The sequence below is a fragment of the Apostichopus japonicus genome, chromosome 20 (genome assembly GCF_037975245.1).
Source record: "Apostichopus japonicus isolate 1M-3 chromosome 20, ASM3797524v1, whole genome shotgun sequence".
Taxonomy (NCBI): domain Eukaryota; kingdom Metazoa; phylum Echinodermata; class Holothuroidea; order Aspidochirotida; family Stichopodidae; genus Apostichopus; species Apostichopus japonicus.
The window spans coordinates 11,457,337-11,476,517 of NC_092580.1; the positions used below are offsets into that span (position 1 = coordinate 11,457,337).

Below are 19,181 nucleotides of genomic sequence, written 5' to 3' on the forward strand. Positions count from 1 at the left end.
CTGAAGTTTCGACCCTAGTACTTTCAACTGCAGTAGTTGGAGTTACTGTGGATGTGCCTATAGAGCTTTCAATAGTACTACCTACAGGAGTTGTTGTGACTAATGTTGTCAATACTTCAGCTGTTGTCTCTTCTTCTGTTGATCTCAGTGTTGTTTCTTCAGTAGTGGGTAACATTGATGTACCGAAAGTACTCTCAAATGTAGTTTCTTCTTCTGTAGAACTCTTCTCAGCTGTAGTTGAAGGTTGTCGAGTTGTAATGTCTGAAGTTTCGACCCTAGTACTTTCAACTGCAGTAGTTGGAGATACTGTGGATGTGCCTATAGAGCTTTCAATAGTACTACCTACAGGAGTTGTTGTGACTAATGTTGTCAATACTTCAGCTGTTGTCTCTTCTTCTGTTGATCCCAGTGTTGTTTCTTCAGTAGTGGGTAACATTGATGTACCGAAAGTACTCTCAAATGTAGTTTCTTCTTCTGTAGAACTCTTCTCAGCTGTAGTTGAAGGTTGTCGAGTTGTAATGTCTGAAGTTTCTACCCTTGTACTTTCAACTGCAGTAGTTGGAGATACTGTGGATGTGCCTATAGAGCTTTCAATTGTACTACTTACAGGTGTTGTTGTTTCTAATGTTGTCAAGACTTTGGCTGTTGTCTCTTCTTCTGTTGATTCCAAAGTTGTTTCTTCAGTTGTGGGTAACATTGATGCATGTGAAGTACTCTCAAATGTAGTTTCTTCCTCTGTAGTACTCACCTCCTCTGACGGTGAGGGACTGAGAGTTGTACGCTCTGAAGTTTCTACCCTAGTACTTTCTTCTTCACTAGTTGGAGATACAGTGGAAGTTGCTGCAGAGCTTTCAATCGTACTACTAAAAGATGTTGTTGTTTCTAAGGTTGTCAAGACTTCAGCTGTTGTCTCTTCTTCTGTTGATTCCAAAGTTGTTTCTTCAGTAGTGGGTAACATTGATGTACGAGAAGAACTCTCAAATGTCGTTACTTCTTCCGTAGAACTCATCTCAGCAGTAGTTGAAGGTTGTCGAGTGGTAATCACTGAAGTACTTTCTTCTTCAGTAGTTGGTGCTACTGTGGATGTGCCTATGGAGCTTTCAATAGTACTACCTACAGGAGTTGTTGTCTCTAATGTTGTCAATACTTCAGCTGTTGTCTCTTCTTCTGTTGATCCCAGTGTTGTTTCTTCAGTAGTGGGTAACATTGATGTACCGAAAGTACTCTCAAATGTAGTTTCTTCTTCTGTAGAACTCTTCTCAGCTGTAGTTGAAGGTTGTCGAGTTGTAATGTCTGAAGTTTCTACCCTAGTACTTTCAACTGCAGTAGTTGGAGATACTGTGGAAGTTGCTGCAGAGCTTTCAATAGTGCTAATTACAGGTGTTGTTGTCTCTAATGTTGTCAAGACTTTGGCTGTTGTCTCTTCTTCTGTTGATTCCAATGTTGTTTCTTCAGTAGTGGGTAACATTGATGTACCGAAAGTACTCTCAAATGTAGTTTCTTCTTCTGTAGAACTCTTCTCAGCTGTAGTTGAAGGTTGTCGAGTTGTAATGTCTGAAGTTTCGACCCTAGTACTTTCAACTGCAGTAGTTGGAGTTACTGTGGATGTGCCTATAGAGCTTTCAATAGTACTACCTACATGAGTTGTTGTCTCTAATGTTGTCAATACTTCAGCTGTTGTCTCTTCTTCTGTTGATTCCAATGTTGTTTCTTCAGTTGTGGGTACCAGTGATGTTCTTACAGTACTCTCAAATGTAGTTTCTTCCTCTGTAGTACTCATCTCAGCAGTAGTTGAAGGTTGTCGAGTGGTAATCACTGAAGTTTCGACCCTAGTACTTTCTTCTTCAGTAGTTGGAGCTACTGTGGATGTGCCTATCGAGCTTTCAATAGTACTACCTACATGAGTTGTTGTCTCTAATCTTGTCAATACTTCAGCTGTTGTCTCTTCTTCTGTTGATCCCAGTGTTGTTTCTTCAGTAGTGGGTAACATTGATGTACCGAAAGTACTCTCAAATGTAGTTTCTTCTTCTGTAGAACTCTTCTCAGCTGTAGTTGAAGGTTGTCGAGTTGTAATGTCTGAAGTTTCGACCCTTGTACTTTCAACTGCAGTAGTTGGAGATACAGTGGAAGTTGCTGCAGAGCTTTCAATAGTGCTAATTACAGGTGTTGTTGTCTCTAATGTTGTCAAGACTTTGGCTGTTGTCTCTTCTTCTGTTGATTCCAATGTTGTTTCTTCAGTAGTGGGTAACATTGATGTACCGAAAGTACTCTCAAATGTAGTTTCTTCTTCTGTAGAACTCTTCTCAGCTGTAGTTGAAGGTTGTCGAGTTTTAATGTCTGAAGTTTCGACCCTAGTACTTTCAACTGCAGTAGTTGGAGTTACTGTGGATGTGCCTATGGAGCTTTCAATAGTACTACCTACAGGAGTTGTTGTCTCTAATGTTGTCAATACTTCAGCTGTTGTCTCTTCTTCTGTTGATCCCAGTGTTGTTTCTTCAGTAGTGGGTAACATTGATGTACCGAAAGTACTCTCAAATGTAGTTTCTTCTTCTGTAGAACTCTTCTCAGCTGTAGTTGAAGGTTGTCGAGTTGTAATGTCTGAAGTTTCTACCCTAGTACTTTCAACTGCAGTAGTTGGAGATACAGTGGAAGTTGCTGCAGAGCTTTCAATAGTGCTAATTACAGGTGTTGTTGTCTCTAATGTTGTCAAGACTTTGGCTGTTGTCTCTTCTTCTATTGATTCCAATGTTGTTTCTTCAGTAGTGGGTAACATTGATGTACCGAAAGTACTCTCAAATGTAGTTTCTTCTTCTGTAGAACTCTTCTCAGCTGTAGTTGAAGGTTGTCGAGTTGTAATGTCTGAAGTTTCTACCCTAGTACTTTCAACTGTAGTAGTTGGAGTTACTGTGGATGTGCCTATAGAGCTTTCAATAGTACTACCTACATGAGTTGTTGTCTCTAATGTTGTCAATACTTCAGCTGTTGTCTCTTCTTCTGTTGATTCCAATGTTGTTTCTTCAGTTGTGGGTACCAGTGATGTTCTTACAGTACTCTCAAATGTAGTTTCTTCCTCTGTAGTACTCATCTCAGCAGTAGTTGAAGGTTGTCGAGTGGTAATCACTGAAGTTTCTACCCTAGTACTTTCTTCTTCAGTAGTTGGAGCTACTGTGGATGTGCCTATCGAGCTTTCAATAGTACTACCTACATGAGTTGTTGTCTCTAGTGTTGTCAATACTTCAGCTGTTGTCTCTTCTTCTGTTGATCCCAGTGTTGTTTCTTCAGTAGTGGGTAACATTGATGTACCGAAAGTACTCTCAAATGTAGTTTCTTCTTCTGTAGAACTCTTCTCAGCTGTAGTTGAAGGTTGTCGAGTTGTAATGTCTGAAGTTTCTACCCTAGTACTTTCAACTGCAGTAGTTGGAGATACAGTGGAAGTTGCTGCAGAGCTTTCAATAGTGCTAATTACAGGTGTTGTTGTCTCTAATGTTGTCAAGACTTTGGCTGTTGTCTCTTCTTCTGTTGATTCCAATGTTGTTTCTTCAGTAGTGGGTAACATTGATGTACCGAAAGTACTCTCAAATGTAGTTTCTTCTTCTGTAGAACTCTTCTCAGCTGTAGTTGAAGGTTGTCGAGTTTTAATGTCTGAAGTTTTGACCCTAGTACTTTCAACTGCAGTAGTTGGAGTTACTGTGGATGTGCCTATAGAGCTTTCAATAGTACTACCTACATGAGTTGTTGTCTCTAATGTTGTCAATACTTCAGCTGTTGTCTCTTCTTCTGTTGATTCCAATGTTGTTTCTTCAGTTGTGGGTACCAGTGATGTTCTTACAGTACTCTCAAATGTAGTTTCTTCCTCTGTGATACTCATCTCAGCTGTAGTTGAAGGTTGTCGAGTGGTAATCACTGAAGTTTCTACCCTAGTACTTTCTTCTTCAGTAGTTGGAGCGACTGTGGATGTGCCTATAGAGCTTTCAATAGTACTAACAACAGGAGTTGTTGTCTCTAATGTTGTCAATACTTCAGCTGTTGTCTCTTCTTCTGTTGATCTCAGTGTTGTTTCTTCAGTAGTGGGTAACATTGATGTACCGAAAGTACTCTCAAATGTAGTTTCTTCTTCTGTAGAACTCTTCTCAGCTGTAGTTGAAGGTTGTCGAGTTGTAATGTCTGAAGTTTCTACCTTAGTACTTTCTTCTTCAGTAGTTGGAGATACAGTGGAAGTTGCTGCGGAGATTTCTATAGTACTAATTACAGGTGTTGTTGTGACTAATGTTGTCAAGACTTTTGCTGTTGTCTCTTCTTCTGTTGATTCCAATGTTGTTTCTTCAGTTGTGGGTACCAGTGATGTTCTTACAGTACTCTCAAATGTAGTTTCTTCCTCTGTAGTACTCATCTCAGCTGTAGTTGAAGGTTGTCGAGTGGTAATCACTGAAGTTTCTACCCTAGTACTTTCTTCTTCAGTAGTTGGAGCTACTGTGGATGTGCCTATCGAGCTTTCAATAGTACTACCTACATGAGTTGTTGTCTCTAATGTTGTCAATACTTCAGCTGTTGTCTCTTCTTCTGTTGATCCCAGTGTTGTTTCTTCAGTAGTGGGTAACATTGATGTACCGAAAGTACTCTCAAATGTAGTTTCTTCTTCTGTAGAACTCTTCTCAGCTGTAGTTGAAGGTTGTCGAGTTGTAATGTCTGAAGTTTCTACCCTAGTACTTTCAACTGCAGTAGTTGGAGATACAGTGGAGGTTGCTGCAGAGCTTTCAATAGTACTAATTACAGGTGTTGTTGTCTCTAATGTTGTCAAGACTTTGGCTGTTGTCTCTTCTTCTGTTGATTCCAATGTTGTTTCTTCAGTTGTGGGTACCATTGATGTTCTTACAGTACTCTCAAATGTAGTTTCTTCCTCTGTAGTACTCATCTCAGCTGTAGTTGAAGGTTGTCGAGTGGTAATCACTGAAGTTTCTACCCTAGTACTTTCTTCTTCAGTAGTTGGAGCTACTGTGGATGTGCCTATCGAGCTTTCAATAGTACTACCTACATGAGTTGTTGTCTCTAATGTTGTCAATACTTCAGCTGTTGTCTCTTCTTCTGTTGATCCCGGTGTTGTTTCTTCAGTAGTGGGTAACATTGATGTACCGAAAGTACTCTCAAATGTAGTTTCTTCTTCTGTAGAACTCTTCTCAGCTGTAGTTGAAGGTTGTCGAGTTGTAATGTCTGAAGTTTCTACCCTAGTACTTTCAACTGCAGTAGTTGGAGATACAGTGGAAGTTGCTGCAGAGCTTTCAATAGTGCCAATTACAGGTGTTGTTGTCTCTAATGTTGTCAAGACTTTGGCTGTTGTCTCTTCTTCTGTTGATTCCAATGTTGTTTCTTCAGTAGTGGGTAACATTGATGTACCGAAAGTACTCTCAAATGTAGTTTCTTCTTCTGTAGAACTCTTCTCAGCTGTAGTTGAAGGTTGTCGAGTTGTAATGTCTGAAGTTTCTACCCTAGTACTTTCAACTGCAGTAGTTGGAGATACAGTGGAAGTTGCTGCAGAGCTTTCAATAGTGCTAATTACAGGTGTTGTTGTCTCTAATGTTGTCAATACTTTGGCTGTTGTCTCTTCTTCTGTTGATGCCAAAGTTGTTTCTGCAGTTGTGGGTATCATTGATGTACTGAAAGTACTCTTAAATGTAGTTTCTTGCTCTGTAGTACTCACCTCCTCTGAAGGTGAGGGACTGAGAGTTGTACGCTCTGAAGTTTCTACCCTAGTACTTTCTTCTTCAGTAGTTGGAGCTACTGTGGATGTGCCTATAGAGCTTTCAATAGTACTACCTACATGAGTTGTTGTCTCTAATGTTGTAAAGACTTTGGCTGTTGTGTCTTCTTCTGTTGATTCCAATGTTGTTTCTTCAGTAGTGGGTAACATTGATGTACCGAAAGTACTCTCAAATGTAGTTTCTTCTTCTGTAGAACTCTTCTCAGCTGTAGTTGAAGGTTGTCGAGTTGTAATGTCTGAAGTTTCTACCCTAGTACTTTCAACTGCAGTAGTTGGAGATACAGTGGAAGTTGCTGCAGTCTTTTCAATAGTACTACTCACGGGACTTAATGTCTCTAATGTTGTCAAGACTTCCGCTGTTGTCTCTTCTTCTGTTGCTTCCAATGTTGTTTCTTCAGTTGTGGGAAGCAGTGATTTACTTTCAGTTCTCTCAAATGTAAGTTCTTCTGTAGTTTGGCGTGTTCCTGTTTCTGTTGTTTGAATCAAAATGGTTGAAAATCCCTGACTTGGTGTTTGGACAGTTACTAACTTCTCACCTTTTTCCTTAGTAATAGTTAGGACATCGGGAGTTTCTTCACTCGTTGGAAAAATACTACTCAATTCATCTTTAGTTATTGTATTGATAGATGTAGCCAGCATAGATATTTTTTCGGTTGCTTCTTCTTCTTCAGTAGTTGAGGCTACTATAGGTGTTCCTGCAGAGCTTTCAAAAGAACTTCTGATGGGAGTTGTTAGCTCTAATGTTGTATAGACTTGGATTGTTGTGTCTTCTTCTGTTGATTCCAATGTTGATTCTTCAGTTGTAGGTAACACTGATGTAATTTCAGTACTCCTAAAAGTACTTTCTTCTTCTGTAGAACTCATATCAGCTGTAGTTGAAATTTCTGTAGTTGTAATTACTGAAGTTTCTACCCTAGTACTTTTTTCTTCTTCAGAAGTTGGAGCTACTGTGGATGTGCCTATAGAGCTTTCAATAGTACTACCTACATGAGTTGTATCTAATGTTGTCAAGCCTTCAGCTGTTGTCTCTTCTTCTGTTGATTCCAAAGTTGTTACTTCAGTTGTGGGTAACATTGATGTACCGAAAGTACTCTCAAATGTAGTTTCTTCTTCTGTAGAACTCTTCTCAGCTGTAGTTGAAGGTTGTCGCGTTGTAATGTCTGAAGTTTCGACCCTAGTACTTTCAACTGCAGTAGTTGGAGTTACTGTGGATGTGCCTATAGAGCTTTCAATAGTACTACCTACATGAGTTGTTGTCTCTAATGTTGTCAATACTTCAGCTGTTGTCTCTTCTTCTGTTGATTCCAATGTTGTTTCTTCAGTTGTGGGTACCAGTGATGTTCTTACAGTACTCTCAAATGTAGTTTCTTCCTCTGTAGTACTCATCTCAGCTGTAGTTGAAGGTTGTCGAGTGGTAATCACTGAAGTTTCTACCCTAGTACTTTCTTCTTCAGTAGTTGGAGATACAGTGGAAGTTGCTGGGGAGATTTCAATAGTACTAATTACAGGTGTTGTTGTCTCTAATGTTGTCAAGACTTTGGCTGTTGTCTCTTCTTCTGTTGATTCCAATGTTGTTTCTTCAGTTGTGGGTAACATTGATGTACCGAAAGTACTCTCAAATGTAGTTTCTTCTTCTGTAGAACTCTTCTCAGCTGTAGTTGAAGGTTGTCGAGTTGTAATGTCTGAAGTTTCTACCCTAGTACTTTCAACTGCAGTAGTTGGAGATACAGTGGAAGTTGCTGGGGAGATTTCAATAGTACTAATTACAGGTGTTGTTGTCTCTAATGTTGTCAAGACTTTGGCTGTTGTCTCTTCTTCTGTTGATTCCAATGTTGTTTCTTCAGTTGTGGGTACCAGTGATGTTCTTACAGTACTCTCAAATGCAGTTTCTTCCTCTGTAGTACTCATCTCAGCTGTAGTTGAAGGTTGTCGAGTGGTAATCACTGACGTTTCTACCCTAGTACTTTCTTCTTCAGTAGTTGGAGCTACTGTGGATGTGCCTATCGAGCTTTCAATAGTACTACCTACATGAGTTGTTGTCTCTAATGTTGTCAATACTTCAGCTGTTGTCTCTTCTTCTGTTGATCCCAGTGTTGTTTCTTCAGTAGTGGGTAACATTGATGTACCGAAAGTACTCTCAAATGTAGTTTCTTCTTCTGTAGAACTCTTCTCAGCTGTAGTTGAAGGTTGTCGAGTTGTAATGTCTGAAGTTTCGACCCTAGTACTTTCAACTGCAGTAGTTGGAGATACAGTGGAAGTTGCTGCAGAGCTTTCAATAGTGCTAATTACAGGTGTTGTTGTCTCTAATGTTGTCAAGACTTTGGCTGTTGTCTCTTCTTCTGTTGATTCCAATGTTGTTTCTTCAGTAGTGGGTAACATTGATGTACCGAAAGTACTCTCAAATGTAGTTTCTTCTTCTGTAGAACTCTTCTCAGCTGTAGTTGAAGGTTGTCGAGTTGTAATGTCTGAAGTTTCTACCCTAGTACTTTCAACTGCAGTAGTTGGAGATACAGTGGAAGTTGCTGCAGAGCTTTCAATAGTGCTAATTACAGGTGTTGTTGTCTCTAATGTTGTCAAGACTTTGGCTGTTGTCTCTTCTTCTGTTGATTCCAATGTTGTTTCTTCAGTAGTGGGTAACATTGATGTACCTAAAGTACTCTCAAATGTAGTTTCTTCTTCTGTAGAACTCTTCTCAGCTGTAGTTGAAGGTTGTCGCGTTGTAATGTCTGAAGTTTCGACCCTAGTACTTTCAAATGCAGTAGTTGGAGTTACTGTGGATGTGCCTATAGAGCTTTCAATAGTACTACCTACATGAGTTGTTGTCTCTAATGTTGTCAATAATTCAGCTGTTGTCTCTTCTTCTGTTGATTCCAATGTTGTTTCTTCAGTTGTGGGTACCAGTGATGTTCTTACAGTACTCTCAAATGTAGTTTCTTCCTCTGTAGTACTCATCTCAGCTGTAGTTGAAGGTTGTTGAGTGGTAATCACTGACGTTTCTACCCTAGTACTTTCTTCTTCAGTAGTTGGAGCTACTGTGGATGTGCCTATCGAGCTTTCAATAGTACTACCTACATGAGTTGTTGTCTCTAATGTTGTCAATACTTTGGCTGTTGTCTCTTCTTCTGTTGATCCCAGTGTTGTTTCTTCAGTAGTGGGTAACATTGATGTACCGAAAGTACTCTCAAATGTAGTTTCTTCTTCTGTAGAACTCTTCTCAGCTGTAGTTGAAGGTTGTCGAGTTGTAATGTCTGAAGTTTCTACCCTAGTACTTTCAACTGCAGTAGTTGGAGATACAGTGGAAGTTGCTGCAGAGCTTTCAATAGTGCTAATTACAGGTGTTGTTGTCTCTAATGTTGTCAATACTTTGGCTGTTGTCTCTTCTTCTGTTGATGCCAAAGTTGTTTCTGCAGTTGTGGGTATCATTGATGTACTGAAAGTACTCTTAAATGTAGTTTCTTGCTCTGTAGTACTCACCTCCTCTGAAGGTGACGGACTGAGAGTTGTACGCTCTGAAGTTTCTACCCTAGTACTTTCTTCTTCAGTAGTTGGAGCTACTGTGGATGTGCCTATAGAGCTTTCAATAGTACTACCTACATGAGTTGTTGTCTCTAATGTTGTAAAGACTTTGGCTGTTGTGTCTTCTTCTGTTGATTCCAATGTTGTTTCTTCAGTAGTGGGTAACATTGATGTACCGAAAGTACTCTCAAATGTAGTTTCTTCTTCTGTAGAACTCTTCTCAGCTGTAGTTGAAGGTTGTCGAGTTGTAATGTCTGAAGTTTCTACCCTAGTACTTTCAACTGCAGTAGTTGGAGATACAGTGGAAGTTGCTGCAGTCTTTTCAATAGTACTACTCACGGGACTTAATGTCTCTAATGTTGTCAAGACTTCCGCTGTTGTCTCTTCTTCTGTTGCTTCCAATGTTGTTTCTTCAGTTGTGGGAAGCAGTGATTTACTTTCAGTTCTCTCAAATGTAAGTTCTTCTGTAGTTTGGCGTGTTCCTGTTTCTGTTGTTTGAATCAAAATGGTTGAAAATCCCTGACTTGGTGTTTGGACAGTTACTAACTTCTCACCTTTTTCCTTAGTAATAGTTAGGACATCGGGAGTTTCTTCACTCGTTGGAAAAATACTACTCAATTCATCTTTAGTTATTGTATTGATAGATGTAGCCAGCATAGATATTTTTTCGGTTGCTTCTTCTTCTTCAGTAGTTGAGGCTGCTATAGGTGTTCCTGCAGAGCTTTCAAAAGAACTTCTGATGGGAGTTGTTAGCTCTAATGTTGTATAGACTTGGATTGTTGTGTCTTCTTCTGTTGATTCCAATGTTGATTCTTCAGTTGTAGGTAACACTGATGTAATTTCAGTACTCCTAAAAGTACTTTCTTCTTCTGTAGAACTCATATCAGCTGTAGTTGAAATTTCTGTAGTTGTAATTACTGAAGTTTCTACCCTAGTACTTTTTTCTTCTTCAGAAGTTGGAGCTACTGTGGATGTGCCTATAGAGCTTTCAATAGTACTACCTACATGAGTTGTATCTAATGTTGTCAAGCCTTCAGCTGTTGTCTCTTCTTCTGTTGATTCCAAAGTTGTTACTTCAGTTGTGGGTAACATTGATGTACCGAAAGTACTCTCAAATGTAGTTTCTTCTTCTGTAGAACTCATCTCAGCTTTAGTTGAAGGTTGTCGAGTGGTAATGTCTGAAGTTTCGACCCTAGTTCTTTCAACTGCAGTAGTTGGAGTTACTGTGGATGTGCCTATAGAGCTTTCAATAGTACTACCTACATGAGTTGTTGTCTCTAATGTTGTCAATACTTCAGCTGTTGTCTCTTCTTCTGTTGATTCCAATGTTGTTTCTTCAGTTGTGGGTACCAGTGGTGTTCTTACAGTACTCTCAAATGTAGTTTCTTCCTCTGTAGTACTCATCTCAGCTGTAGTTGAAGGTTGTCGAGTGGTAATCACTGAAGTTTCTACCCTAGTACTTTCTTCTTCAGTAGTTGGAGATACAGTGGAAGTTGCTGGGGAGATTTCAATAGTACTAATTACAGGTGTTGTTGTCTCTAATGTTGTCAAGACTTTGGCTGTTGTCTCTTCTTCTGTTGATTCCAATGTTGTTTCTTCAGTTGTGGGTACCAGTGATGTACCGAAAGTACTCTCAAATGTAGTTTCTTCTTCTGTAGAACTCTTCTCAGCTGTAGTTGAAGGTTGTCGAGTTGTAATGTCTGAAGTTTCTACCCTAGTACTTTCAACTGCAGTAGTTGGAGATACAGTGGAAGTTGCTGCAGAGCTTTCAATAGTGCTAATTACAGGTGTTGTTGTCTCTAATGTTGTCAAGACTTTGGCTGTTGTCTCTTCTTCTGTTGATTCCAATGTTGTTTCTTCAGTTGTGGGTAACATTGATGTACCGAAAGTACTCTCAAATGTAGTTTCTTCTTCTGTAGAACTCTTCTCAGCTGTAGTTGAAGGTTGTCGAGTGGTAATCACTGAAGTTTCTACCCTAGTACTTTCTTCTTCAGTAGTTGGAGATACAGTGGAAGTTGCTGGGGAGATTTCAATAGTACTAATTACAGGTGTTGTTGTCTCTAATGTTGTCAAGACTTTGGCTGTTGTCTCTTCTTCTGTTGATTCCAATGTTGTTTCTTCAGTTGTGGGTACCAGTGATGTTCTTACAGTACCCTCAAATGTAGTTTCTTCCTCTGTAGTACTCATCTCAGCTGTAGTTGAAGGTTGTCGAGTGGTAATCACTGAAGTTTCTACCCTAGTACTTTCTTCTTCAGTAGTTGGAGATACAGTGGAAGTTGCTGGGGAGATTTCAATAGTACTAATTACAGGTGTTGTTGTCTCTAATGTTGTCAAGACTTTGGCTGTTGTCTCTTCTTCTGTTGATTCCAATGTTGTTTCTTCAGTTGTGGGTACCAGTGATGTTCTTACAGTACTCTCAAATGTAGTTTCTTCCTCTGTAGTACTCATCTCAGCTGTAGTTGAAGGTTGTCGAGTTGTAATGTCTGAAGTTTCTACCCTAGTACTTTCTTCTTCAGTAGTTGGAGATACAGTGGAAGTTGCTGCGGAGATTTCAATAGTACTAATTACAGGTGTTGTTGTCTCTAATGTTGTCAAGACTTTGGCTGTTGTCTCTTCTTCTGTTGATTCCAATGTTGTTTCTTCAGTTGTGGGTACCAGTGATGTTCTTACAGTACTCTCAAATGTAGTTTCTTCCTCTGTAGTACTCATCTCAGCTGTAGTTGAAGGTTGTCGAGTGGTAATCACTGAAGTTTCTACCCTAGTACTTTCTTCTTCAGTAGTTGGAGCTACTGTGGATGTGCCTATAGAGCTTTCAATAGTACTACCTACATGAGTTGTTGTCTCAAATGTTGTCAATACTTCAGCTGTTGTCTCTTCTTCTGTTGATACCAGTGTTGTTTCTTCAGTAGTGGGTAACATTGATGTACCGAAAGTACTCTCAAATGTAGTTTCTTCTTCTGTAGAACTCTTCTCAGCTGTAGTTGAAGGTTGTCGAGTTGTAATGTCTGAAGTTTCTACCCTAGTACTTTCAACTGCAGTAGTTGGAGATACAGTGGAAGTTGCTGCAGAGCTTTTAATAGTGCTAATTACAGGTGTTGTTGTCTCTAATGTTGTCAAGACTTTGGCTGTTGTCTCTTCTTCTGTTGATTCCAATGTTGTTTCTTCAGTTGTGGGTAACATTGATGTACCGAAAGTACTCTCAAATGTAGTTTCTTCTACTGTAGAACTCTTCTCAGCTGTAGTTGAAGGTTGTCGAGTGGTAATCACTGAAGTTTCTACCCTAGTACTTTCTTCTTCAGTAGTTGGAGATACAGTGGAAGTTGCTGGGGAGATTTCAATAGTACTAATTACAGGTGTTGTTGTCTCTAATGTTGTCAAGACTTTGGCTGTTGTCTCTTCTTCTGTTGATTCCAATGTTGTTTCTTCAGTTGTGGGTACCAGTGATGTTCTTACAGTACCCTCAAATGTAGTTTCTTCCTCTGTAGTACTCATCTCAGCTGTAGTTGAAGGTTGTCGAGTGGTAATCACTGAAGTTTCTACCCTAGTACTTTCTTCTTCAGTAGTTGGAGATACAGTGGAAGTTGCTGGGGAGATTTCAATAGTACTAATTACAGGTGTTGTTGTCTCTAATGTTGTCAAGACTTTGGCTGTTGTCTCTTCTTCTGTTGATTCCAATGTTGTTTCTTCAGTTGTGGGTACCAGTGATGTTCTTACAGTACTCTCAAATGTAGTTTCTTCCTCTGTAGTACTCATCTCAGCTGTAGTTGAAGGTTGTCGAGTTGTAATGTCTGAAGTTTCTACCCTAGTACTTTCTTCTTCAGTAGTTGGAGATACAGTGGAAGTTGCTGCGGAGATTTCAATAGTACTAATTACAGGTGTTGTTGTCTCTAATGTTGTCAAGACTTTGGCTGTTGTCTCTTCTTCTGTTGATTCCAATGTTGTTTCTTCAGTTGTGGGTACCAGTGATGTTCTTACAGTACTCTCAAATGTAGTTTCTTCCTCTGTAGTACTCTTCTCAGCTGTAGTTGAAGGTTGTCGAGTGGTAATCACTGAAGTTTCTACCCTAGTACTTTCTTCTTCAGTAGTTGGAGCTACTGTGGATGTGCCTATAGAGCTTTCAATAGTACTACCTACATGAGTTGTTGTCTCTAATGTTGTCAAGACTTTGGCTGTTGTCTCTTCTTTTGTTGATCCCAGTGTTGTTTCTTCAGTAGTGGGTAACATTGATGTACCGAAAGTACTCTCAAATGTAGTTTCTTCTTCTGTAGAACTCTTCTCAGCTGTAGTTGAAGGTTGTCGAGTTGTAATGTCTGAAGTTTCGACCCTAGTACTTTCAACTGCAGTAGTTGGAGATACAGTGGAAGTTGCTGCAGAGCTTTCAATAGTGCTAATTACAGGTGTTGTTGTCTCTAATGTTGTCAAGACTTTGGCTGTTGTCTCTTCTTCTGTTGATTCCAATGTTGTTTCTTCAGTAGTGGGTAACATTGATGTACCGAAAGTACTCTCAAATGTAGTTTCTTCTTCTGTAGAACTCTTCTCAGCTGTAGTTGAAGGTTGTCGAGTTGTAATGTCTGAAGTTTCTACCCTAGTACTTTCAACTGCAGTAGTTGGAGATACAGTGGAAGTTGCTGCGGAGATTTCAATAGTACTAATTACAGGTGTTGTTGTCTCTAATGTTGTCAAGACTTTGGCTGTTGTCTCTTCTGCTGTTGATTCCAATGTTGTTTCTTCAGTTGTGGGTACCAGTGATGTTCTTACAGTACTCTCAAATGTAGTTTCTTCCTCTGTAGTACTCATCTCAGCTGTAGTTGAAGGTTGTCGAGTGGTAATCACTGATGTTTCTACCCTAGTACTTTCTTCTTCAGTAGTTGGAGCTACTGTGGATGTGCCTATCGAGCTTTCAATAGTACTACCTACATGAGTTGTTGTCTCTAATGTTGTCAATACTTCAGCTGTTGTCTCTTCTTCTGTTGATCCCAGTGTTGTTTCTTCAGTAGTGGGTAACATTGATGTACCGAAAGTACTCTCAAATGTAGTTTCTTCTTCTGTAGAACTCTTCTCAGCTGTAGTTGAAGGTTGTCGAGTTGTAATGTCTGAAGTTTCGACCCTAGTACTTTCAACTGCAGTAGTTGGAGATACAGTGGAAGTTGCTGCAGAGCTTTCAATAGTGCTAATTACAGGTGTTGTTGTCTCTAATGTTGTCAAGACTTTGGCTGTTGTCTCTTCTTCTGTTGATTCCAATGTTGTTTCTTCAGTTGTGGGTACCAGTGATGTTCTTACAGTACTCTCAAATGTAGTTTCTTCCTCTGTAGTACTCATCTCAGCTGTAGTTGAAGGTTGTCGAGTTGTAATGTCTGAAGTTTCTACCCTAGTACTTTCTTCTTCAGTAGTTGGAGATACAGTGGAAGTTGCTGCGGAGATTTCAATAGTACTAATTACAGGTGTTGTTGTCTCTAATGTTGTCAAGACTTTGGCTGTTGTCTCTTCTTCTGTTGATTCCAATGTTGTTTCTTCAGTTGTGGGTACCAGTGATGTTCTTACAGTACTCTCAAATGTAGTTTCTTCCTCTGTAGTACTCTTCTCAGCTGTAGTTGAAGGTTGTCGAGTGGTAATCACTGAAGTTTCTACCCTAGTACTTTCTTCTTCAGTAGTTGGAGCTACTGTGGATGTGCCTATAGAGCTTTCAATAGTACTACCTACATGAGTTGTTGTCTCTAATGTTGTCAAGACTTTGGCTGTTGTCTCTTCTTTTGTTGATCCCAGTGTTGTTTCTTCAGTAGTGGGTAACATTGATGTACCGAAAGTACTCTCAAATGTAGTTTCTTCTTCTGTAGAACTCTTCTCAGCTGTAGTTGAAGGTTGTCGAGTTGTAATGTCTGAAGTTTCGACCCTAGTACTTTCAACTGCAGTAGTTGGAGATACAGTGGAAGTTGCTGCAGAGCTTTCAATAGTGCTAATTACAGGTGTTGTTGTCTCTAATGTTGTCAAGACTTTGGCTGTTGTCTCTTCTTCTGTTGATTCCAATGTTGTTTCTTCAGTAGTGGGTAACATTGATGTACCGAAAGTACTCTCAAATGTAGTTTCTTCTTCTGTAGAACTCTTCTCAGCTGTAGTTGAAGGTTGTCGAGTTGTAATGTCTGAAGTTTCTACCCTAGTACTTTCAACTGCAGTAGTTGGAGATACAGTGGAAGTTGCTGGGGAGATTTCAATAGTACTAATTACAGGTGTTGTTGTCTCTAATGTTGTCAAGACTTTGGCTGTTGTCTCTTCTTCTGTTGATTCCAATGTTGTTTCTTCAGTTGTGGGTACCAGTGATGTTCTTACAGTACTCTCAAATGTAGTTTCTTCCTCTGTAGTACTCATCTCAGCTGTAGTTGAAGGTTGTCGAGTGGTAATCACTGATGTTTCTACCCTAGTACTTTCTTCTTCAGTAGTTGGAGCTACTGTGGATGTGCCTATCGAGCTTTCAATAGTACTACCTACATGAGTTGTTGTCTCTAATGTTGTCAATACTTCAGCTGTTGTCTCTTCTTCTGTTGATCCCAGTGTTGTTTCTTCAGTAGTGGGTAACATTGATGTACCGAAAGTACTCTCAAATGTAGTTTCTTCTTCTGTAGAACTCTTCTCAGCTGTAGTTGAAGGTTGTCGAGTTGTAATGTCTGAAGTTTCGACCCTAGTACTTTCAACTGCAGTAGTTGGAGATACAGTGGAAGTTGCTGCAGAGCTTTCAATAGTGCTAATTACAGGTGTTGTTGTCTCTAATGTTGTCAAGACTTTGGCTGTTGTCTCTTCTTCTGTTGATTCCAATGTTGTTTCTTCAGTTGTGGGTACCAGTGATGATCTTACAGTACTCTCAAATGTAGTTTCTTCCTCTGTAGTACTCATCTCAGCTGTAGTTGAAGGTTGTCGAGTGGTAATCACTGAAGTTTCTACCCTAGTACTTTCTTCTTCAGTAGTTGGAGATACAGTGGAAGTTGCTGGGGAGATTTCAATAGTACTAATTACAGGTGTTGTTGTCTCTAATGTTGTCAAGACTTTGGCTGTTGTCTCTTCTTCTGTTGATTCCAATGTTGTTTCTTCAGTTGTGGGTACCAGTGATGTTCTTACAGTACTCTCAAATGTAGTTTCTTCCTCTGTAGTACTCATCTCAGCTCTAGTTGAAGGTTGTCGAGTGGTAATCACTGAAGTTTCTACCCTAGTACTTTCTTCTTCAGTAGTTGGAGCTACTGTGGATGTGCCTATAGAGCTTTCAATAGTACTACCTACATGAGTTGTTGTCTCTAATGTTGTCAATACTTCAGCTGTTGTCTCTTCTTCTGTTGATTCCAATGTTGTTTCTTCAGTAGTGGGTAACATTGATGTACCTAAAGTACTCTCAAATGTAGTTTCTTCTTCTGTAGAACTCTTCTCAGCTGTAGTTGAAGGTTGTCGCGTTGTAATGTCTGAAGTTTCGACCCTAGTACTTTCAACTGCAGTAGTTGGAGTTACTGTGGATGTGCCTATAGAGCTTTCAATAGTACTACCTACATGAGTTGTTGTCTCTAATGTTGTCAATAATTCAGCTGTTGTCTCTTCTTCTGTTGATTCCAATGTTGTTTCTTCAGTTGTGGGTACCAGTGATGTTCTTACAGTACTCTCAAATGTAGTTTCTTCCTCTGTAGTACTCATCTCAGCTGTAGTTGAAGGTTGTCGAGTGGTAATCACTGAAGTTTCTACCCTAGTACTTTCTTCTTCAGTAGTTGGAGCTACTGTGGATGTGCCTATCGAGCTTTCAATAGTACTAACAACAGGAGTTGTTGTCTCTAATGTTGTCAAGACTTTGGCTGTTGTCTCTTCTTCTGTTGATCCCAGTGTTGTTTCTTCAGTAGTGGGTAACATTGATGTACCGAAAGTACTCTCAAATGTAGTTTCTTCTTCTGTAGAACTCTTCTCAGCTGTAGTTGAAGGTTGTCGAGTTGTAATGTCTGAAGTTTCGACCCTAGTACTTTCAACTGCAGTAGTTGGAGATACAGTGGAAGTTGCTGCAGAGCTTTCAATAGTGCTAATTACAGGTGTTGTTGTCTCTAATGTTGTCAATACTTTGGCTGTTGTCTCTTCTTCTGTTGATGCCAAAGTTGTTTCTGCAGTTGTGGGTATCATTGATGTACTGAAAGTACTCTTAAATGTAGTTTCTTGCTCTGTAGTACTCACCTCCTCTGAAGGTGAGGGACTGAGAGTTGTACGCTCTGAAGTTTCTACCCTAGTACTTTCTTCTTCAGTAGTTGGAGCTACTGTGGATGTGCCTATAGAGCTTTCAATAGTACTACCTACATGAGTTGTTGTCTCTAATGTTGTAAAGACTTTGGCTGTTGTGTCTTCTTCTGTTGATTCCAATGTTGTTTCTTCAGTAGTGGGTAACATTGATGTACCGAAAGTACTCTCAAATGTAGTTTCTTCTTCTGTAGAACTCTTCTCAGCTGTAGTTGAAGGTTGTCGAGTTGTAATGTCTGAAGTTTCTACCCTAGTACTTTCAACTGCAGTAGTTGGAGATACAGTGGAAGTTGCTGCAGTCTTTTCAATAGTACTACTCACGGGACTTAATGTCTCTAATGTTGTCAAGACTTCCGCTGTTGTCTCTTCTTCTGTTGCTTCCAATGTTGTTTCTTCAGTTGTGGGAAGCAGTGATTTACTTTCAGTTCTCTCAAATGTAAGTTCTTCTGTAGTTTGGCGTGTTCCTGTTTCTGTTGTTTGAATCAAAATGGTTGAAAATCCCTGACTTGGTGTTTGGACAGTTACTAACTTCTCACCTTTTTCCTTAGTAATAGTTAGGACATCGGGAGTTTCTTCACTCGTTGGAAAAATACTACTCAATTCATCTTTAGTTATTGTATTGATAGATGTAGCCAGCATAGATATTTTTTCGGTTGCTTCTTCTTCTTCAGTAGTTGAGGCTACTATAGGTGTTCCTGCAGAGCTTTCAAAAGAACTTCTGATGGGAGTTGTTAGCTCTAATGTTGTATAGACTTGGATTGTTGTGTCTTCTTCTGTTGATTCCAATGTTGATTCTTCAGTTGTAGGTAACACTGATGTAATTTCAGTACTCCTAAAAGTACTTTCTTCTTCTGTAGAACTCATATCAGCTGTAGTTGAAATTTCTGTAGTTGTAATTACTGAAGTTTCTACCCTAGTACTTTTTTCTTCTTCAGAAGTTGGAGCTACTGTGGATGTGCCTATAGAGCTTTCAATAGTACTACCTACATGAGTTGTATCTAATGTTGTCAAGCCTTCAGCTGTTGTCTCTTCTTCTGTTGATTCCAAAGTTGTTACTTCAGTTGTGGGTAACATTGATGTACCGAAAGTACTCTCAAATGTAGTTTCTTCTTCTGTAGAACTCATTTCAGCTTTAGTTGAAGGTTGTCGAGTGGTAATGTCTGAAGTTTCGACCCTAGTTCTTTCAACTGCAGTAGCTGGAGTTACTGTGGATGTGCCTATAGAGCTTTCAATAGTACTACCTACATGAGTTGTTGTCTCTAATGTTGTCAATACTTCAGCTGTTGTCTCTTCTTCTGTTGATTCCAATGTTGTTTCTTCAGTTGTGGGTAACATTGATGTACCGAAAGTACTCTCAAATGTAGTTTCTTCTTCTGTAGAACTCTTCTCAGCTGTAGTTGAAGGTTGTCGAGTGGTAATCACTGAAGTTTCTACCCTAGTACTTTCTTCTTCAGTAGTTGGAGATACAGTGGAAGTTGCTGGGGAGATTTCAATAGTACTAATAACAGGTGTTGTTGTCTCTAATGTTGTCAAGACTTTGGCTGTTGTCTCTTCTTCTGTTGATTCCAATGTTGTTTCTTCAGTTGTGGGTACCAGTGATGTTCTTACAGTACCCTCAAATGTAGTTTCTTCCTCTGTAGTACTCATCTCAGCTGTAGTT

General features: G+C 39.6%; 1 protein-coding gene across 1 annotated transcript; it reads right to left on the reverse strand.

Annotated features, from left to right (window-relative positions):
* Nucleotides 1-977: 977 nt before the first annotated feature.
* Nucleotides 978-18,385, reverse strand: LOC139961326 (uncharacterized). The gene is made up of 6 exons (XM_071960458.1): nt 18,058-18,385; nt 14,386-15,900; nt 4,592-14,148; nt 2,903-4,447; nt 2,782-2,863; nt 978-1,009 (listed from the first exon to the last, which is right to left on the reverse strand). Exons 1-6 carry the CDS (start codon nt 18,383-18,385, stop codon nt 978-980), a joined length of 13,059 nt encoding a protein of 4,352 aa, XP_071816559.1.
* Nucleotides 18,386-19,181: the final 796 nt, after the last annotated feature.

Coding starts and splice junctions, on each gene's coding strand:
- LOC139961326 (XM_071960458.1), bottom strand. CDS start 18,385: ATGAGTTCTACAGAAGAAGAAAGTACTTTTAGGAGTACTGAAATTACA. Junction 4,448..4,591: donor TCGGTACATCAATGTTACCC/ACTACTGAAGAA, acceptor ACTGAAGAAGAA/AGTACTAGGGTAGAAACTTC. Junction 1,010..2,781: donor TACATTTGAGAGTACTTTCG/GTACATCAATGT, acceptor ACTACTGCTGAG/ATGAGTTCTACGGAAGAAGT.